The sequence below is a fragment of the Pan troglodytes genome, chromosome 6, assembly GCF_028858775.2.
Source record: "Pan troglodytes isolate AG18354 chromosome 6, NHGRI_mPanTro3-v2.0_pri, whole genome shotgun sequence".
Taxonomy (NCBI): domain Eukaryota; kingdom Metazoa; phylum Chordata; class Mammalia; order Primates; family Hominidae; genus Pan; species Pan troglodytes.
In genome coordinates, this window is record NC_072404.2 from 154,394,476 (window position 1) to 154,417,219 (window position 22,744).

The window sequence follows — 22,744 nt, forward strand, 5'->3', positions numbered from 1 at the left end:
AATCCCAAATGGCATAAAATTGTCTGTATAGCATACCTTCGATATTTAAGGAAATATGCATAAAAAAGACTGAAAAAAGCCTGGGCCTGGTGGCTCACACCTGCAGCCCCAGCACTTTGGGAAGCCAGGACTCCACCTCGGAGGCAGGTGGATTGCTTGAGTCCAGGAATTTAAGACCAGCCTGGGCAACATGACAAAACCCTGTCTCCACAAAAAGAAAAAAAAAAAAAAAATTAGCTGGGCGCAATGGCCCATGCATGCAGTCCCAGCTACTCAGGAGGCTGAAGTGAGATGATCACTTGAGCCCAGGAGGCAGAGGCTGCAGCGAGCTGGCATTGCACCACTGCACTCCAGCCTGGGTGACACAGAGAAACCCTGTCTCAAGAAAAAAAGAAAGAAAGAAAGAAAAAAATACAGTATTAAGAGCGATTATACAGTGGTATTATGAGATGATTAATACGACCTCCTTCATACATTCCTGTACTCTCCAAAATCTCCACAATGATATATTATATTTTCAAAAAATAATTTTGGGAAAATATTCCTAAATAATAACAGGGTAATTGAAAAATACAATAATACATTATTTTTAAAATAAAAATGGCATTACAAACCAATTTACAAAAGCTCCAGACAGTATTTAGAAAAAGATTTATAGTTTGACCATATGCCAGTAAAAATAAAAAGGAAATTACTACATACACACATAAAATATAAATGAATTTTATTTATGAATGTATAGATGTACAGCAAATAGGAAAGAATACATTAAAAGAACATATACTATAACCAGGTAGAGTTTTATCTCAGGAATTTAAGGATGTTTTAATATTACAAAAACCCTTATTGTAATCATATTAGGCAATTTAAGTGATAAAAATTTGATTGTATCAAAAGATACCAATTCCTTTTATCAAGCTTTTAGCTTCCAACAAACAAGAATAGAAGATGTTATTTCTGTTATCCTAACAAAGAACATTTGTTTAAAACCAACAATTAACTTCATATGTAATGAAAAAATATCAAAAAAACTTATTACAATTTTATGAAACACAAAAACAAAATAGAAATACCTATGATTTTATATTTAGAAAAAGCAAACAGGCCATCTAAAACTGTTAGAACAAAGAAAATCACCAAAAGATACATATTTTAAAAGTTAATAGCTTTCTAATAATAAGAGATTCCCATGCTGACAGCAACATAGATATAAAACAGCCAAGAAAGAATTAATTAAGGTATATATAAAACCTAGACAAAAAGAAGAACCAAGTATAATGAAAAAAATCAAGAAACATGACAATAATGGAGACTAAATCCCTCGATGGAAAGAATTATTATCATAAATGTAAGCCTTAAAGAGTTAACTTTAGATGTAGACAAGTCAAATTGAAGCACTAAAAACATGTTGACCTTATATAACACATTCCTTAGGGGGAAAAAAGATTTTTTAATATTGGAAAAAATATGGTTAGGCATAGTGGCTCATGCCTGTAATCCCAGCACATTCAGAGGCCAAGGCGGGAGGACTGCTTGAGCTTAGGAGTTCAAGACCAGCCTGGGCAACATAGTGGGACCTTGTCTCTACTAAAAACCTAAAAAAATTAGCTGAGTATGGTGGCATGCACCTATAGTCCCAGCTACTAGGGAAGCTGAGGCAAGAGGATGGCTTGAGCCTGAGAAATCAAGGCTGCAGGGAGCTGTAATTGTGCCCTGCACTCCAGCCTGGGCAACAGAGTGAGACCCTGTCTCAAAAAAACGTCGGAGAAGGAGGAAAAACCATAATGAAGACCAATATGCTACTGATTCACATGGATTCAAATACAAAGTATAATCCATTATATGGCAAAAAATATATCTTCACTACCAAGTGTTACAATTACCAAGAATAAATAATGTTTTGCTCAGAGCTAGCGAGTAAAAACACACAGCATTGCAACATAAAGTAAGTGCTATGTTAGGCCTGTAAGAATGCTACAAGAGTCACCTCTTTTGGAGTCAAGAAAGGCCAACCTGGCATTTTGAAGAATCCAATTTTGCTAGGTTGTGAGGTAGGAAGAAGGAAGAAGGAATGGCACTTATAAAAGAGGGAACATCAGGCTGAATGCAGTGGCTCACGCCTATAATACAAGCACTTTGGGAGGGCGAAGTGGGTGGATCACTTGAGGTGAGGAGTTCAAGACCAGCCTGGCCAACATGGTGAAACCCCATCTCTACTAAAAATACAAAAATTAGCCAGGCATGGTGGTGCATGCCTATAATCCCAGCTACTCGGGAGGCTGAGGCAGGAGAATCACTTGAACCTGGGAGACGGAGGTTGCAGTGAGCTGAGATCATGCCACTGCACTCCAGCCTGGGCGACAGAGACTCCATCTCAAAGGAAAAAAGAAAAAAAAAAAAAAACAAAAAACCAGGGAATATCATTTACAGAGAATCACAAGACAAAATAGCACTTTCCAGAAATTCCAAGTAGGTCAAGTACATACAATGTTGGTCTGCATTTTAAAAACTCGACTAAAGTCAATATTCAATCAGAACATTTCTCATAACAATCTGAATTTCTGGCTTCTTTTTAAAAACCTGGGCACTATGACAAAGTGGGCCCACATTCCCACGTGGATACAAGAGGCAGGCGTCCCTTTTAGATGGGACAGTTTGCCACAGCACTTCTCTCTTCTCCCACTTCTCTTGCATCCAGTTCACTTCATCCATTTAACTCACCTTTCTAGTCCCTGCAGGCGTCTGAGTTTACAAATACCACCCTACATGATGAGGACCAAGGAAGGTTTCAGCAGGAAAAAAGCCGTATGATTAGGTTTGCTTTCAAAATGTCAGGCAGCCAGATGGAAGGCAGGAGAAGTGAAGAGTGGTAAGGAGACCAGTGAAATCCACAAAAGCTTATTCTATTAAAGATTAAAACAGGGCTACCATCACTGCAGTGGGAACAGGGCACCTTTTACCAAAAACTCCCATAACAGATGAGTTGAAAACCATGGAGTTTATGCATCTGTAGGATATATGCAGGAAGGTGATGAGGGTTTGAAACAAGGCAGTATGTACAGGGTGGAAAGAAAGGGGCAGAGAAGGATAAATATTTGAAAGGTTTTTGAGGGGAAGAAACTCTCCAACACTGGGTAACCAATTTGACAAGGGAACAAGGAGAAAAAAAAAGCATAGGACAATTTACAGCTTTTTGTCTATGTCATTAGGTAGATAGTGGTGACATTCAAAAATAAGGAAATAAAAGCAGGAACAAGACTAAAGGAAAATTCATAATTCAATTTAGAATACGTTGAATTTGTAGAGTCTATAGACATGCGACTTGACATCAAAAACCCGGATAAATTACCAAAGAAAACTCTTTTCCAACTATAATGCGATAACTTTCTAACAGCTTAATCATGAGTGAAAATCAGAGAAAGATAGGCATGGTTATATAAAATATTTTACAGAATGAATACCAACAAAACTAAGATTAAAGTAGACTATTATAGAATTGAATAAAATACTGCAACAAAGATGACAGAGGACCAATAACATCACATATAAAAGCATAATGATAAGATATAAAAACAGAACATAAACAAGTAAAGGTCCAGCAAGTCTCTCAATGTAAAGGAAATGCATTTATACCCTACACTGTTTCCATTAAGGATTTAAGATAGCTTACTACAAAAATATACATAGTAAAATGGTAAGTGTAAATAATAGTAATAATTAAATGTAAAAATTTTTTTTAATTATCACCAGGAGAAATCTGGACTAGAAAAAAAGAAACAAAATATGCAGAGCATAAGGGCTTTCAGAAATATCGTTGACAATGAAAGTAAAAAGCTCAACACAAGTGGCATGACTCTTATTATCCATTAGGAGAAAACACAGCCATTTCTCACTTTAAAAAGGACATTTTTGCTTTTTCCCTCAATTGAAAATATAGCATTTCATGATAAAAATTTCTCTACATTAATTTAGCTTTATGAACTTATTACATTGTCTCTGTTTCTCAAATGTTATGTTACTGCAGGACAGTTGAATTTAAAAAAAACAACAACACTTTACACAGTGACATTTGAGGATGACTACAATAAACAGAACAAAAAAATTAATTGCATAAAGCTGCTTCTTGTGGTACCCCTTGATGAAAATAAACCACAAAATATTGAAATATAACTCAATGAACACAGCTGGGTAGGTGGAGAGCAGGGAGGAAGGGAGAAGGGAGAAAGGGGAAAGAGAACATGAAGTGGGTGAGGTATACAGACTTCTGATGGTCCATCCTGAGCCACAGGAAGAATGGATACAATTTAAAGGAGTGGATATACTGCTCATCCTTCAAACTATTGTGACTGGGTTTTGGTAAAAGCTCAGCAAGAGATGAAGAGCAGACAGAGTCTCACATCTGTAATCCCAGCAGTTTGGGAGGCCGAGGCAGGCAGATCACCTGAGGTCAGGAGTTCGAGACCAGCCTGGGCAACATGGTGAAACCCCGTCTCTACTAAAAATACATAATTAACTGGGCGCGGTGGCTCATGCCTGTAATCTCAGCTACTTGGGAGGCTGAGGCAGGAGAATCACTTGAACCCAGGAGGCGGAGGTTATGGTGAGCTGAGATCGCGCCATTGCACTCCGGCCTGGTCAACGAGAGTGAAACTCCGTCTCCAAAAAAAAAAAAGAGTAGACAGAGTGAGGTAGAAGTCTCTGGAGAGAACCCAAAGGTTATATACTCTGTACTATTGGCTGAGGATGGATCTACAAAAATTGAATATCATCCAAGCACAGTATTGCTGAGGTCCTTTCATGAAAATTTGAGGCCTCGTTAAAGGCTGTCCCACATCAGCATAGATGAGGGCCCCATTAATAAAAGGCCAAATATAAAATGAAAAAATAAGAACAATCAGAAAGCAGACACCAGAAAACTACTCACTCATACATATATTTTTAAAAATGCAAATGACAGTATCCTTTAGCATCTATAAGCTAAGCAAAAGTAAAAAATAGCTGGAAAAATTCAATATTATGCAGATTTTAAGACAGGAGTTATATTCAAAATTTGTTAGAGGCTGGGTGCAGTGGCTCATGCCTGTAATCCTAGCACTCTGGGAGGCTGAAGCAGGCAGATCGCTTGAGCCCAGGAGTTCAAGACTAGCCTGGGCAACATGGCAAAATACCCTCTCTATAAAAAAAAAATACAAAAAATTAGCTGGTCGTGGTGCATACCTGTAGTCCCAGCTACTCAGGAGGCTGAGGTGGGATGATCACTTGAGCCCAGGAAGTCAAGGCTGCAGTGAGCCGAGATCACGTCACTGCACTCCAGCCTGGGCAACAGAGCAAGACCATCTCAAAAAAAAAATTGTTAGAAAAAGGCAAGTAGTTAAACAAACTATGATATATTAATGTATCTGTGCAAAAACATGATTATGTACGATGTGAACAAATATAGAAAGATGCTTATGAGACAATATTAGGTGGAAAAAAAAATGAGTGCAAAGTACTCTAGGATTGCCACAATATAAATTGATAGAAAAACAATGGTGGAGCACAGAAGTCAGCAGAGCTCCATCTACCCAGCCTGAGGAAAGCACCTAGGAGCTGCAGATAGCAGCTGCCATCTTCAGCACTTGCCCTGGACTAGCCCCATCTGCACTCAATTTTAGCCTCTCTTTGCCTGTTCAATGTCCCACCCCATCCCCAACCACCCATGCCCAAATGTATTCTTCCAAAAGGACATTTTCTCCTTTTCCATCTTCTTTACTTCTCACAAGACACTGTGAGGTAGATATTATTATGACCATTACAAATCTATCATTAAATGAATGAATGGTTACAAATTAAAGCTAAACAGAAGGCTTGTTTTCAGATCTTCCAAGCTGGACAAGCTTCTTCTTAGTTCACTGACCCCCTTTAAGGTTTACCTGGGAAGGGCTTCTTGGCCGACTGAGCAGGGACAGAAGCCAAAGGACCAGCTTCTGCAGCTCCAGCTGCGTGCACTCCTTGCTTCTCAAGGCCTTGTGAATGCTCAGTCAAAGGTGATGAATTATCTACAAAGAGGAAAGGGATAAGTTTTCCTATGATACCCCAAGTTTCATTTTACGTTGGGAGCAACAGCCCAGCTAACCAGCCATCAGACAAGACTCCCAACACATGGATTTGGAGAGTTCATGTCTTCTGGATTTTAAAAAATTGTATGTGTGCGTGTATAAAAAATAGAGAGAGAGAGAGCAAGCGGAAAGTCACTATGTCACAGGAGAGACTCACCAAACAAAACCAGATGAAGACAATGACAGGCCCTAGACACAGCATAGGGTAGAAGGTACCTGCCACCATTCACAGTTCCCTAAACAGCCCCTGACACTGGTATATGCAGAGCCCTCCCTGTCTGCACTCACTACGTCTGACACTAATATCCCAACACATGAAAACTCGATGGTGAAAGCTTAGCAACTCCGCCTTTGGTGATTTACCTTTCCCAACAGCAATTCTCCTAAGTCTACCACCCACTGATTTCTAGGTACCAGCAAATGTAACAGAATAAGTAACTGAATGCATTAGAATTAAAAGAACACCAAACCACACTTTGTAGACTAAAAAACTACTAAAGGCCAGGTGCAGTGGCTCACGCCTGTCATCCCAACACTTTGGGAGGCCAGGGCTGGAGGACTGCTTGAGCCCAGGAGTTCAAAACCAGCCTGGTCAACATAGCAAAACCTTGTCCCTACAAAAGAAAAATTTTAAAAAATAGCTGGACATGGTGGTATGTGCCTGTAGTCCCAGCTACCAGGGAGGCTGAGCAGAAAGATCACTTGAGCCCAGGAGTTCGAGGCTGCAGTGAGTCATGACTGTGCCGCTGTACTCCAGCCTAGGCAACAGAGCAAGATCCTGTCTTCAAAAACAACAATAAAAATTACTGAAAGACTATGGGAATATATTTATAATGGGAATATGCAATATTCCTAGCAATATGGGAAAATATGATGTTGTATAAAGTAGAAATTTAAGATATTAAATTAACATATACTTTGAGCACAACTGGATTCGTGTTTGTATATAACAGAACTGAAGGGCCTATAATAAAATTGTAACAAGTATAGTAGATTAGAGTGAGCAAAATCATATACAATTTTCATTTCCAGTTGCTATTTTCCAAATTGTTCTGTAATGTTGTTAAAATTACTTAAAAACTAACAAAGCCAAAAATTATATTTATGACAAGAAAGCCATCCCTACATTAATCTTACTTTTCCACTCACTGGCCCATCTCCTTCCTCTTTTTCCTAACTATGCCATTAAAACTGTTCTACCGGGCCGGGCGTGTGGCTCATGCCTGTAATCCCAGCACTTTGGGAGGCCAAGGCAGGCGGATCATGAGGTCAAGAGATTGAGACCATCCTGGCCAACATGGTGAAACCCCACCTTGACTAAGAATACAAAAATTAGCTGGGCATGGTGGCACATGCCTGTAGTCTCAGCTACTCGGGAGGCTGAGGCAGGAGAACTGCTTGAACCCAGGAGGCAGAGGATGCAGTGAGCCCCGATCGCGCCACTGCACTCTAGCCTGGGCGACAGACCGAGACTCTGTCTCAAAAAAAAAAAAAAAAAAAAAACCTGTTCTACCTACTTCCTGACATCCAATTTACCAACAAGCTACTGTTCAATCACTTGGGTAGATTCTAGTAGCTGGCAGTGACAGTGCTAAAGATAAACTCCATCCCTTCTCTCCTTTGGTTAGGATCACCGTTCTATACAATAAAATGTTGGCTGTTCTAAACTTTCCCAAGAACAAAGATGAAATTAACATAGGAACTGCTTTGCCCCCAGACTCACTTTCATGTCACTGTTCTTACTTCTTTACAGTGAAGCATCCCAAAACCATATCACTGATACTTCTCTGTCCTTCTGGGATATTCCTACCTGTATTTTCAAGCATCTTGTGCAGCTTCATATGCTTGTAGGTGGAGATTATCTGAAAATTAACAACACTTGGAATATTCAGTCCTTGGTCCTGTAGCAGCTTCAAAGATGCAGCATGGATAAGCTGATGGGACCGTTTGCAGGTCTGAAGTTTGCATTCTCCTTTCACAAAGGATTTGCACACATGAAACTTGTTGCATTTATCCTTGAGGTTGCAGTAGCCATAGAGGGCTTCCCCTTTGTTGTAGAGCAAACAGACCTGGTACAGAAATGAGGCAACACCTGAAATATTAGTTTTTCTTTTTTTTTGGCAGCGGGGAGATGGAGTCTCGCTCTGTCACCCAGGCTGGAGTACAGTGGCACCATCTTGGCTCACTGCAACCTCCATCTCCCACGTTCAAGCAATTGTCCTGCCTCAGCCTCCCGAGTAGCTGAGAATACAGGCGTTCACCACCACAGCCAGCTAATTTTTGTATTTTTAGAAGAGACGGGGTTTCACCATGTTGGCCAGGCTGGTCTCCAACTCCTCACCTCAGGTGATCTGCCCACCTCAGCCTCTCAAAAGTGCTGGGATTACAGGTGTGAGCCACCACACCCGGCCAATATTAGTTTTCACTCTATCTTTTAAGCCAAAAGACTACAGCTCCTCTAGCTAAACTGAAGACTAAATGACATCTTCTGATCGCCAGTGGCTGTTAAAATCTTTGGGTGAAAGCCTGATGACAGTGTAGTGGTGCTAACCATACTCCAGCTGCTGTGGGCACTGGCTGCGGGCACTGGCTGCTTGTGACTCACAGCTGCCCCCTCTTACTTTACACTCTCAGCTGAACCGCCCTCTGTCCCCAAAGCCTGTAGCCAATGAATGACTTAGATAAAGCTAAAAAAATGCTAGAGTGCCTCAAAGCTAGACTCAATGTGATCTTTGTTCCACAGCTCCCCATGAATGAAGTCAAGGCCAGACCTTACGTGCTTGTAGCTTTTCCTTCCTTAGACCCTGCTTCCCTCTCTCCCACACTGGGTTTTCCTGAAAAGCCCGCCCTCAAAAAAATCCCACGTACCTGGGTCTCTATCTCAGGCTCTGCTTCCAGGGAAACCAGTTTCAACGGGTGGCACAAAGATCTAATTTATGATCCAGACGAGGGCATTTTTAGGCTGCAAGGGAGCACTATTAATAATCACACTGGGACTACTAATATAAACTGGGTCTATCCCAGACACACCAAGACCACATTGATAGGGAACTTTATAATGATGGGATCAGGCTGTTGACCCTGAAACCACGCATCAGTCTTGGCCGCTCACACAAAGATGACATTATATGCCTCCTGATGTGATGCAACAGAAATAGAACTGTCCAGGTTTTACTATGAAAGTCTGACATCCCCGGCAACCCCTCAGTCCCAGGCAAATGGGATGGTGAGTCACCCTAACAATGCTGCACACGTAAAAAAATTCTTGCTATAAAATAAATCCTGGCTGGGCGCGGTGGCTCACACCTGTAATCCCAGCACTTTGGGAGGCCAAGGCAGAAGGATCACCTGAGGTCAGGAGTTCATAACAGCCTGGCCAACACAGTGAAACCCTGACTCTATTAAAAATACAAAAGTTAGCCAGGCATGATGGCACACGCCTGTAATTCCAGCTACTGGGGAGGCTGAGGCAGAAGAATTACATGAACCAGGGAGGTGGAGGTTGCAGTGAGCCAAGATTGTGCCACTGCACTCCAGCCTGGGCAACACAGCGAGACTCCGTCTTAAAAATAAAATAAAATAGAGGCGGAGGTTGCAGTGAGCTGAGATTGCGCCACTGCACTCCAGCCTGGGCGACAGAGCGAGACTCCATTTCAAAAATAAATAAGGCCCGGTGTGGTGGCTCACACCTGTAATCCTAGCACTTTGGGAGGCCAAGGCGGGTGGATCAAAAGGTCAGGAGTTCAAGACCAGCCTGGCCAATATGGTGAAACCCCGTCTCTACCAAAAATACAAAAATTAGCCAGTCATGGTGGCACCTGTAATCCCAGCTGCTTGGGAGGCTGAGGCAGAATTGCTTAACCTGGGTGGCAGAGGTTGCAGTGAGCCGAGATCGCGCCACTGCACTCCAGGCTGGACGACAGAGTGAGTCTCCATCTCAAAAAATAATAAATAAATAAATAATTAATTAATTAATTAATTAAAGTGAAATAAATCCTAAATCTGATCAAAATTTGAGGGATACAGGAACATGTTCAATAGTACTACAGGAATGTAATCAGTCAAATCTAAAATATGGGAAATCCTACAAGACACAGATGACCTGGTTTAAAATGAAATAGCATCCTATTTATAATTGTGATGCCAATTTTCTAAAATAAATTCGTAACTTTAATGCAATTTCTACCCTTCTCAAAGAATTCCTTTAAAATAGTTTTAGGAATTTAAGTGATTCTAAAGCTTATCTGGAAAAGGAGACATGAACTGATTAAACAAACAAACAAAATTAGGCAGGCACAGTGGCTCATGGCTGTACTCCTAGCACTTTGGGAGACCAAGGATGGCAAATTGCTTGAGCCAAGGAGTTCAAGACCAGCCTAGGCAACACAGCAAGACTCTGTCTCTACAAAAAAATTTAAAAAGTGGACTGGGCACAGTGGCTCATGCCCGTAATCCTAACACTGTGGGAGGCCAAGGCAGGCGGATTGCCTGAGCTCAGGAGTTTGAGATCAGCCTGGGCAACATGGTGAAACCCTGTCTCTACTAAAAACACAACGAATTAGCTAGGCATGGTGGCACTTGCTTGCAGTCCCAGCTACTAGGGAGGCTGAGGCACGAGAATTGCTTGAACCTGGGAGGCAGAGGTTGCAATGAGCTAAGATCACGCCACTGCACTCCAGTCTGGGCGACAGAGCAAGACTCTGTCTACAAAACAAACAAACAAAAACAAAAAAAAGTATCTGGGGGCCAGGCGCTATGGCTCACGCCTGTTATCCCAGCACTTTGGGAGGCCAAGGTGGGCGGATCACTTGAGGTCAGGAGTTCAAGGCCAGCCTGGCCAAAATGACAAACCCCATCTCTACTCAAAATACAAAAAACTAGCTGGGTATGGTGGCAAGCGCCTGCAATCCCAGCTACTTGGGAGGCTGAGGCAGGAGAATCGCTTGAACCAGGGAGGTGGAGATTGCAGCGAGCTGAGATCACGCCACTGCACTCCAGCCTGGGCGATAGAGCAAGATTCCGTCTCAAAAAAACAAAACAAAAAAAAGTAGCTGGGTGCGGTGGTGTACACCTGCAGTCCCAGCTACTCGAGAGGCTGAAGTGCGAGGATTGCTTGAGCCCAGGAGATCGAGGTTGCAGTGAGCTATGACCAGCCTGGGCAACATGGCAAAACCCTGTCTCTGCACTCCAGCCTGGGTGACACAGCGAGACCATGTCTCTAAAAGAGTAAATAAACTTTAAAAACGAAAGATAAACTACTTTAATTAGTATGATAGTGGTTCAAGAATTGGAGATCATGGAAAATAGATCCTACACCTACTCCAAATATTAGAACAGCCTGTTCCTTATAGATTTGTTAAAATTAAGGAGAATAGGGATATGTAGGTCGAAGGGAACAAAGTTTCAATTAAACAGGATGAATTTCTGGAAATCCACTGTACGGCAAGGTGACTGTAGTTAATAATAACATAATGGCCAGGCACAGTGGCTCACACCTATAATCCCAGCACTCTGGGAGGCTGAGGCAGGTGGATCACGAGGTCAAGAGATCGAGACCATCCTGGCTAACAAGGTGAAACCCCATCTCTACTAAACAAAATACAAAAAATTAGCTGGGCATCATGGTGGGCGCCTGTCGGGAGGCTGAGGCAGAAGAATGGCATGAACCCGGGAGGCAGAGCTTGCAGTGAGCCGAGACCTCACCACTGCACTCCAGCCTGGGTGATAGAGTGAGACTCCATCTCAAAAAAAAAGAAATAAATAAAATAAAATAAAAATAAAAATAAAATAAATAAAAAATAAAATAAAATTTAAAAAAATAACATACTGTATACCTGAAAATTGCTGTCCTTACCACACCCAAAAAATAATAGCCATGTAAAGTAATGGTATGCTAATTAGCTTAATCGTTGCAATCAAGTCACAATGTAAATATATTAAAACACCACATTGTACACTGTAAATATAAAATTTTTATTTGTCAACTACACTTCAATAAAGACCAAAATTTGATAGAATTCAACTATGAAACTATATAAGCCTGGCCAGGTGCAGTGGCTCACGCCTGTAATCCCAGCACTTTAGGAGGCTGAGGCAGAGGGATCACTTGAGGTCAGGCATATAAGACCAGCCTGGCCAACATGGCGAAACGCTATCTCTACCAAAAAGTACAAAAATTAGCTGGGCATGGTGGCACGTGCCTGTAGTCCCAACTATTCAGGAGACTGAGGTGGGAGAATCACTTGAACTCAGGAGGCAGAGGCTACAGTGAGCTGAGGTACTTCCAGCCTGTGTGAGAGAGTAAGACCCTGTCTCAAAAAAAAAAAAAAACTATATAAGTCTGATGTTTTCTTGTGCAAGCCTTCTAACTAATGCTTTGAGGTTTGTTTAATGCTTTTATTTTAAAAATTTTTATGACACTATTTTGGCTTTCCATTTCTTCTTGAATCCATTTTGACAAGCTGTATTTTTCTAGAAATGTGTCCATCAATGCACCAGCATGAAACTTTACCTGTCTATTGTCTTTTTTATTGAGAGAGTGGTAAAAGCAATCATCAGGCATTTCATACAAGAGATGTGAGGCACCATTCTTGCCTCATGCACTGTGTTTTTCCACAGTCCCTGCTGCCCAGATGATCACGTTTTGTGCCACATGTCACCTACTTCCAGTCCCAGGTGATGGGGACAAGTGGAGGCACAGGGGAGGCTCCTGTTGTAAGTGCAGCCAACCCATCAGCTGCTCACAAAACACTGAAGTAGTCTAATATGACAAGGTGAGGCTGGGCCCAAGATACACCCTAAAAAAGGGCATACCAAAAAAACATTCGATAGATTTGACAAAATAAAAACACTAACCTTCTATAAATCAAAAAGTACTATAAAATTAAAAGGCAAATAGCAGCGGCACCACGCCTTCTCTCTGAGACAGGAAGGACTGGACCCAGCCTCATAGGTGCAGCCACCCTCCTCTCCCTTCCTGCCAATAACCTGCTTCAGCTACTGCTTGCATCTACTTTGGGCAACATGGTTGGTTGGAATGCCTCTGGCTCACAACCGTGACATACCAGACTTGGCTTCAGTGCTCGAAGAAATGAAACAGGTTATGCATGTCAGGAAGAAACCTACTTGTTCCTGAGATCAACTCCAGGACTGCCTTCTGGGTACAGATTCTGCTGCCTTGAGAGCAGCCTCTGCCACCTGCACCAAAGGCTCCAGCTCCTACCTCTAGTCTTGTGGCTATCTTCCTTTCTAGACGCTGAAATGCATTAGAGTGAAAATCAGGCCACAATTATGAACTATCCTCTGTTTTCTCAACATCTCACCTTCTTCCCATCCCTCTTCTGGCCAAGTGGAGGTGTCTATGATAGCATCACTGTGCTAGATTAGAAAATCTTGCTTTTAATTGGTGGTCTTAATTGATGTTCCAATTTTCTCTTGGGATTTGTACTATTTTGTTTTTAAAACTTCTTTGTGTATGGCTAAACTGCAACAAACGTACTATTTTGCCATGATAGCAATTATAAAGGGTACCTTTAAAGCATTTGAAACTGAATCATGTTGCTTCGAAGCAATTAAAATTAGTATGTAAAGCCAAAAGAAAAATAAATGGGGAAAGTACTTGTAGCAAATGTGACATGAGGGTGACTCCTTGGTGACTCACCTCTGGTAAAAGACAGGGGTCATTCTGCAAAAGCAGGATCCGAAGCTGGTTTTCATTGAGACCAAAAAGTCCATGGCTTTTCAGGACCTGCATGTTGACAGGTGTGTGGATATCATGGGAAAGGGTACAGGTAGACCTAAAAGAACAAAGCCCTCGGTCAGATGCCCAGGTGAAGAAGGACCAGTTTGTCCAATTCCTTGCCTTGAGCAGCTTTCAATGTATTTAATACATGTGAAGTTGAGTAATTTTCATGAAACCGGGGATAGTATGGCCTAATAAGCACTGATGGAAAATAAGAAAATTGGGTTGAAGGAACTCCTCTCCCAGGGTCATTTGAATTTTCAGTAGGGATGCTTTGAAGCCAAGGGTCGCCCGCCTCGCCTGAGGATGCACATCTGTTCCGTAGGCGACTGCACCTGGCCTTCTCCCCGGCAACAGCTGCCACAGTCCACCAACGTTAAAAAGAAAGCGCCCCTATCCCCAGCACCGCTTTGGCGGGGTGTGTGGCTAGAGACAACCAAGGAAAATTCGGGGCTGTGAAGCACAGCCTGGGGTCAGGAGGCAGCCCCGAACCCCAGCTCTGGCAGTCAGGAACCACAGGGCCTCACCCAAGCCATCCAGCCCTGTTTCCTGGGGTGAGACTGGCTCAGCGCTGTTAAACCGAGAGGGCGCAGACCCGCTTCTGCACAAGTGTGTGGATATGGGGGAGCAGCGATTTCCGGCTAAAGGGTCCAGGGATCTCATGGGATCCTCAGACGCCCCACGCCCCCCACCTCCCGCCAAATATCACCAGAATAAGTGAACTCCGAAGTCCCAGTCCGGATTTAACCCGGCCGCGTCGCGCAGGATCCGGGGGGGCGGGCGGGGGCAGCAACTTTTCTGGCGTGGGCGGTTGAGACGTCTCCATGGAGAGGACCTTCGCGCCTTTCCGCCCAGCTGCTGGAAGCGCGGGGGAGGACGCCCAGGAAAGGCCTGCGGGAGGGGGTCGTCCAGCCCCGCGTCCCCGGCCCGGGGCAGGACGAAGCCCCCCTTCCCGTCGCTCCCGCTTCCAGCAGGACGGCCAGGCCCGCGGCCAGCGCCCACAGTCCCCGCCCGCCGCCGCCTTCTCACCAGCAGTCCCGGTTGGGGCACTTGCCCAGCATGTGCCGGCGGCAGAAGTGCAGCTGGTCGCAGGCCTGGCACTCGCCGCGCTGGTAGCGGGCGCAGAGGCGCACAGAGGACACGGCCACCACCCTCCAGGCGGAGGTGCCGCCACCGCCCACCGCGCCGGCCGCCGCCTCGGCCTCCGCGTCCCCGAGGCCCTCCTGCGTCTCCACCTCCTGCAGCAGGAAACGCTCGGGCCCGGCGCGCTGCAGCACGTCCCGGAGCCTGGCCTCCGACAGCTCCACGTGGCCGCGCAGGTCCTTCAGGAACATGCGGCCGCCGTGGGCGCACAGCACCTTGGTGAGGAAGGAGCACACTGTGGGCTCCGCCATGGTCGCTGGCGCGGGCCCTGTGCGCGCGGCGCAGCGAGCCGGGGCGGGCAGGCTCCTCCCAGTCACGTCCACGATTTCCAGCGAACATCCCGGGGATGGGCCTGGGCCTGGCGAGGGGTGGGCCTGCGGGACGCCGGGCGAGGGGCGGCCCCGGCGCGTGGAAGCGGGGTACGGCGCCTGCAGATCCCCTGGACGCGGACTCAGGCGGGGACAGCGTTGATGGAGCGTCTGCTCCGCCCAGGCACCGTTCAGGGCGAGGCCTGGCCTTGAGGGGCTTGTATAGTGGGAGTCACAAAGGACTCGCCAACAAGACAACTGGTAGTGCTAGGGAGGCCTGCGGAGAAGGCGAAATAGGTAAAAGGTGGTAGGAGGTGAGTGGCCGGGCTGCTTCGCGGGAGGTGGCCACTAGCCACATGTGGCTGCTGAGCACTTCTGGGATTTTTTGTTGTTGTTGTATTTTTATTTTTGGAGACAAGGCCTCACGTTATCGCCCAGGCTGGAGTGCAGTGGCGCTGTCGTAGTTCTCTGCAGCCTGGAACTCCTGGGCTCAAGCGATCCTCCCACCTCAGCCTCCTGAGTAGCTGAGACCGAAGGTTCGCATCACTAATTTTTTTGGTTTTTGTTTTGCTTTGTAGAAACGGGGGCTCCTCATGTTGCCCAGGCTGGTCTCGAACTCCTCAAGCGATCCACCTGGCCTCAGCCTCCCAGAGCACTGGAATTACAGGCGTGAGCCACCCCGCGGGGCCTGCTGAGCTTTATTGGAAAGTGGCTAGTCCGAATTGAGATGTGATATAAGTGTGAAATACACACACTAGATTTTGAGGACTGAGAATGAGAAAAAGAATGTAAAATATCTCATTAACTTTATATGAATCACATGTTAAACATAATATTTTTGATATATTTGGATAAATAAAATGTTATGACAACTTCATGTGTTGCTTCTACTTTCCTAATGTAGCTATGAGGAAATTTTACATTGCAAATGTGGATTACCTTATTTTTGTTGAGCAGCACCAGTCTAGACCTGCCTTAAGCATCCATGCTTTTTGTCCAACACCTTGCTTGTTTCATGAACGTTTGTTGAGCCAACTACTAACGCAGTGACAGTACAAAGATGAATCAGACCATCAGAGAACTCAGCCAGCCTAGCTGCTATTTTACAAGGTGCTCGTGAGGATTAAATGCATTAAAGTCATGTAATGTAAAGAAGCTAGAGAGGAAGACAACTGGCCAGATGCCAGAAGACCTTCTCTGCCATGCTGTGAAATTCGGACTTATATCCCAAGAACTTTGGGAAGTCACTAAAGGATTTTCATCTGGGAAGTGTGGATGTCTCCTGAGTGCCACTCAAGGTGTGTCATTCAGCTCTGAGCCTAATGTCTTCTCTTCAGCAAAACCTTTCCTGACCTCTCAAATCTAAAGTAGCTCCCCAGTCTGCATGGAACTTACCACTGATATTTTTCTTCTTTATTGTGTATTTATATATTTAGCTATAGAATTCAGGCTCATGAAAGCAGGAACCTTGTTTTGTTCATTGCTGTATCCCTACCACCTAAAATAGTACCTGGCCATATTGTAGGATAGGTGTTTTAGAAAGACCCCTGGCCCCAATGAGAAGAATGGATTTCTAGAAAAGCAAGACGAGGTGGGGAATAACAGAAAATAAACAGGATTTGAGGGACTATAACCCCAATGTTATTTATGTTGGAGTTTGCAGTGGACAACCCAAGGTAAGACGCTCAACAGGCAGGTGTGTTCTGTGTACAGGTCTAGACCTTGAGGGACATGAGAAGGGAAGGGATGTAGATTTGCGTGACATCAGAGCATTAGGTAACTGAGAGTTGAGAGTTGATAAGATCACCTGGCAAAAATGAAGAGTGTGAAAAAGCGGGGGGCGGGGGGAAAGAAGCTTGGCGAATACCCACATTAAATAAGCAAGTAGGGGAAGAGAAAAATAGGCAGTAGCCTACGTCCCCTTGGCACTCAGCATTTGTTCCTGAACTCTCTGCCTAAGCTTTTTCCAACAGAAGGAGGAAGCAGCCAGCAGGAAAGGCAGGCTGGAATTACCAAGGAGCCAACACCTCCAGGAAGAGCCTTCATCCAGGGATGTTGGGGGAATTGGTGGTTTGAGGATGCACTCTCAACCCTAAAATTGGCATGAGGATTATTTTAAACTAAAGACATGTAAGATTCAATAGAGGCAAAAAGAAGCCTTCTTGAAGCTTCCTTTATTTCAGTAAAAGCAGAATCTTCTGGGAGTGAGGTTGCCATTCATCCCCTCTCCAGGGGTTTATGGACATGAAATAGAAAACCACGTGCACCTGCATAAACAACTTCCCTGTGAACACAAACTTCCTTATCTCCTGTTTGTTCCCTAGAAACCCCTTTGTTCTTCCCATAGGAGCCTTTTTGCCCCCCCCTCCCCTATTAAGTTAGGTAAATAAATCATCATCACTTCTTTTGTGCAGTGCCATATGCATATATGTTTTTTCTCTTGTCAGTTAAATGTGCAGCCCCTCAGAACTGAACATAAGAGAGTGCAGGAAAAGTTTTTCCTCCCCAACAATGGATCAAACAGCCCAACTCATTCCTCGTGTGGAACCACTTGGAGGTGTACATTCCATGGTCTCCCAATGTTTCCTCAATGGAACTGAACCCCAGTTGCCCACAGCCACACCTGCTCATTAGCACTCCCCATACAGTCTTCCTTCCTTTCCTTGCCCTACCTCCCCATTCCCCTGCCAGTGTTTCTTAGGATCACCTCCCAAGTAAACTGTGTGCATTCAATCCTTGTCAAATTGCTCCTGAGAGAACATAGCCTAACATATAAACTGATAAGGAGAGGTTAGAGAAAAATGAGAGTCATTCATGGACACGCAGAGGACAGAGTTTCAAGGAGAAAGTGATCAGCATGGTGAGATACTACAGGGAGGAGCTTTCCTATAAGGGAAAGCTTGTAGACAGTGATAACCTAGGCAGGTTTATTTCAGAGGAATAATGAGAAAAGGTAGATTTCTGTAGGTTAAAAAAAGAAGAATGGAAAAACCGAGGACTTTACTTCTAAAAGTAAGTAAGGTAATGATAATAAGAGGAAGACACAAGACTGAGAAAGGTATTTTATTATAGGAGAGACAAGCATAGTTACATGCTGAGTAGAAAGAGCCAGTAAGACCGGGCGCGGTGGCTCACGCCTGTAATCCCAGCACTTTGGGAGGCCGAGGCAGGCAGATCACGAGGTCAGGAGTTCGAGACCATCCTGGCTAACATGGTGAAACCCTATCTCTACTAAAAGTACAAAAAATTAGCCAGGCGTGGTGGCGGGCGCCTGTAGTCCCAGCTACTCAGGAGGCTGAGGCAGGAGAATGGAGTGAACCCAGGAGGCGGAGCTTGCAGTGAGCCAAGATCGTGCCACTGTACTCCAGCCTGGAGAACAGAGCAAAACTCCGTCTCAAAAACAAAACAAAGAGAAAAGAAAGAGCTAGTAAGAATGGAAAGTTGAAAATAAAGGAGGCCAGGTGCAGTGACTCATGCCTGCAGTCCCAGCATTTTGGGAGGCTGAGGCAGGAGAATCACTTGAGTCCAGGAGTTTGAGATCAGCCTGGGCAACATGGTAGAACCCTGTCTCTACTAAAAATGCAAAAATTAGCTAGGCATGGTGGCATGTGCCTGTAGTCTCAGCTACTCAGGAGGCTGAGGTGGGAGGATTGCTTGAGTCTAAGAGGTCAGAGGCTGCAGTGAGCCAAGATCATGCTACTGCACTCCAGCCTGGGCGACAGAAAAAGGTAGGAAGGAAGGGAAAGGAAAGAAAAGGAAGGAGAGAGAGAAGAAAAAAAAGAAAGAATATAAAGGAAAGGGGAATTGTAATCAGCGGGGGATGTCCATAGGCAGTGAGAGAGAATGGGAGACGTCAGAGGAACTAACCTCCGACAGGAGGGGAGATGCTTCTTCCATTCACACAACAGGAAAGGAGACAAGGATTAGAGCATCTAAAGACAAGTTTGTAGGCTTTGTTTTGTTTTGTTTTTTTAAGTTTAAGGCAAAACCAAGAATGGGTGGTGGAGAGTCACTTCAGGAGACCATAAAGGCTTGACAAAGCTGACTTGTGGAGAGGGGAGAAGGCTGACAGGTAGGACCAGTGGGCATGGGCAGGGCCTTACCAAGTCCACAAATTCGTAGTCGCATTGATCCAAACAGTGCTGCAATTCTCCTAAAAGCTCTCAAGGTGTTAAGAACAGAATTTGATTGATTCACTTTTAGGTTTTGCCAGTGGATGAGACTTAAGGTCAAAGGTTCTAGATGATTGAAGGTATGAATTGAAAGAGTGATCAGGGGGCTGGGTGCAGTGGCTCATGCCTGTAATCCCACCACTTTGGGAGGCTGAGGCAGGTGGATCACCTGAGGTCGGGGATTCAAAACCAGCCTTAGCAAAGTGGTGAAACCCTGTCTCTACCCAAAATTACAAAAATTAGCCAGGTGTGGTGGCACACGCCTGTAATCCTAGCACTTTGGAAGGCCGAGGCAGGAGGATCACCTGAGGTCAGGAGTTCGAGACCAGCCTGGCCAACATATTGAAACCCCATCTCTACTAAAAATTGGCCAGGATGGCAGTGGGTACCTGTAATCTCAGCTACTCAGGAGGCTCAGGTGGGAGAATCACTTGAACCTGGGAAGCGGAGGCTGCAGTGAGCTGAGATCACACCACTGCACTCCAGCCTAGGAGACAGAGTGAGGTGCCGTTTCAAAAAAAAAAGAAAAGAAAAGAAAGAGTGGTCAGGGGCTGAACAATGGGCTGGAGACTAGGTAAGGGAGGAGTGAAGACAGCAAGGGGCTATATGTGAGCAGAGAAAGATGACGTACGAAATGTAGGAGGGCCAGAGAGCTAAAAAGCAGGCTGGGGTCAGAGGTAGAATATAGAGGTTTGGGATTTCAGAAACAGCAGTTCTAGGCCATTTGCAGTGGTTCGTGCCTGTAATCCCAGCACTTTGGGAGGCTGAGGCAGGAGGATCAGTTGAGGTCAGGAATTCAAGACCAGCCTGGCAAACATGTCGAAACCCAATCTCTACTAAAAATTAGCCGAGCATGGTGGCAGGCACCTGTAATCTCAGCTACTTGGGTGGCTGAGGCAGGAGAATCGCTCGAACCCTGGAGGCAGAGGTTGCAGTGAGCTGAGATCACACCATTGCTCTCCAGCCTGGGCGGCAGAGCGAGACTCCATCTCAAAAAAAAAAAAAAAAGCAGTTCTAGAGTAATTCTGACTGATGCCAGTGGGGTGATGGATATTGGTACCCCGAATACTGAGGACAGTGAAGACAGGTGTTAATGACTTCTAAGGCTAGGGGTGTTGCATGGGTTGACCACAGTGAACACTGAAGGAAAAGGGAGGATTCTGAGTGGAGAGGAAGACTATGAGGCAGAGTGTGGAGAAGACTCCAAGAGTAAATGCAGGAGTTAATGGGGGAAGGGTGGGGAGGTGAGAGGGAAGAGGTAGAGACTGTTCCTACAGATACACACTTAACCTGCAGACTCTGCAGCTGAACTTTCGGGTTTAGAATCTTGGTTCTCTTACTCAGTAGCCGTGACACTGCACAGGTTATCTGACTCCTCAGCAGAGGTATAGATCCTGGAGTCAGAGTGTGTGACACTTGGATCTGGAAATAAAGAAGACCATTCATGGGGAAGTGCATAGAGGGGTAAAAAGGAAAGATCCCAGAGCAGACTGTTTATTGAAGCATGTGGATTTTTCAGGAAGAAGAGGGTGACATTAGATGCCGGGCAGGTTCACAAGGGAATGAAAAAGAGAAAACAGGAGGTTGAGGTTGGGGGTGGTATTTTAGGATTGGAGCTTTTAAGACTTAAGCACTTCCTGGAACGTTCTGATGTCTCCTGCCACTCTGATTCTGAAGCTCATTCTCAAGCTTATGGTCACTCAGGCACACATCTGTAGCACGAGCTTTGGAGCAAGTCACTCTGGGGACATGCACTGATATCACTGTTATAAATTCATCCGCTCTGGTCTTAACCTTCTAAATGAACCTGCCTGTTATCCCCTGAACTCTTTCCAAGACATGTCTCAGAACATGGCCCCATGGCCCCAGACACACATGCTTAGCACTCAACTAAGTATTGCGTTTCATGGCAGTTCTCTTTACAGTAGCTAAGGTATGAGGGTATGAGTGGAAAGTGGTTGTTATTTAGCTTCATTTCTTTTTTCTTTTTTTTTTCTTTTTGAGACAGAGTCTTGCTCTGTTACCCAGGCTGGAGTGCAGTGGCGTGGTCTTGACTCACTGCAGCCTCCACCTACCGGGTTCAAGCAATTCTCCTGCCTCAGCCTCCCAAGTACCTGGGACTACAGGTGTGTACCACCACGCCCAGCTAATTTTTGTCTTTTTAGTAGAGACGGGGTTTCACCATGTTGGCCAGGATGGTCTCGATCTCTTGACCTCGTGATCCACCCGCCTCAGCCTCCCAAAGTGCTGGGATTACAGGCGTGAGCCACTGCACATGGCCATAGCTTCATTTCTACCAAATGCTGGACTGAGGAGTCCACCGGAAACTAGCGCACTATGACAATGTAAACAAACTCATAAAAAAAAAAAATCAAAAAACTCCAAGATCTGCTCATGCTTGGTTTGATAGCATTTTTGTGTGTTTCAATCCAGGTGCTTTGACAGCAATGACTTTGCAACACCTTGCTTTATTTATATTGAGGTCCAAGTCAAATGGTAGTTTTACCTTCACTTTATCAAATCTCTGCTGCCATAGAACTTGCTCTTCCTCTCCATTTCCCTCACTCTCTCCCTGCTCCCTCTCCACTGAAAGTTTTGTGATTAAAAAAGATAATGAGGCCGGGTGAGATGCTCACACCTGTAATCCCAGCACTTTGGGAGGCCAAGGCAGGTGTATCATCTTAGGTCAGGAATTCAAGACCAGCCTGGCCAACATGGTGAAACCCCACCTATACTAAAAATATAAAAACTAGCCGGGTATGGTGGCGGGCGCCTATAATCCCAGCTACTCAGGAGGCTGAGGCAGGAGAATTGCTTGAACTCAGGAGGCAGAGGTTGCATCAAGCTGAGATTGCACCACTGCACTCCAGCCTGGGTGACAGAGTGAGACTCCATCTCAAAAAAAAAAAAAAAAAAGAGAAGAAAATAATGAGTAGAGAAGGGCTTTTGGAGAAGGAATGGCTGATAGGGTAATTCTGCTTATCACCATTTATATTTTTAACTTTCGTGTCTCAGCCTGGCCCTGTTCACACCCCCAAGACTAAAGGAAGAAAGGTGTGTTAGCAGCTTTCAGCTCTTCCCTCTCTAAGTCCCCAGACAAAAGATGTGGGGGCCATCACCACCACTGTGCCTTGCCCAGGTGACTTGGTCATCGAACCCTGGAATGATAAAGCTGGAAGGGGCAAAACACATCATCTCTCTCCCATTGAATAACTGGTGTCTGCAGTTGATGATGTTTTGGGAGATACCTAGAAATAGATCAAATAAAGGCAGTAGAACCAA

General features: G+C 44.9%; 1 protein-coding gene across 2 annotated transcripts; it reads right to left on the reverse strand.

Moving 5' to 3' along the window:
• Positions 1-707: 707 nt before the first annotated feature.
• Positions 708-22,649, reverse strand: ZC3HAV1L (zinc finger CCCH-type containing, antiviral 1 like). Of its 2 annotated transcripts, XM_054656304.2 has the most exons (5): positions 14,869-22,649; positions 13,759-13,894; positions 7,909-8,167; positions 5,913-6,038; positions 708-2,903 (listed from the first exon to the last, which is right to left on the reverse strand). In XM_054656304.2, exons 1-5 carry the CDS (start codon positions 15,231-15,233, stop codon positions 2,899-2,901), a joined length of 891 nt encoding a protein of 296 aa, XP_054512279.1. In that variant the 5' UTR covers positions 15,234-22,649; the 3' UTR covers positions 708-2,898. The 2 variants fall into 2 exon arrangements, with proteins under 2 accessions (XP_054512279.1, XP_009452579.3); XM_009454304.5 differs by having other exon boundaries at positions 708-6,038.
• Positions 22,650-22,744: the final 95 nt, after the last annotated feature.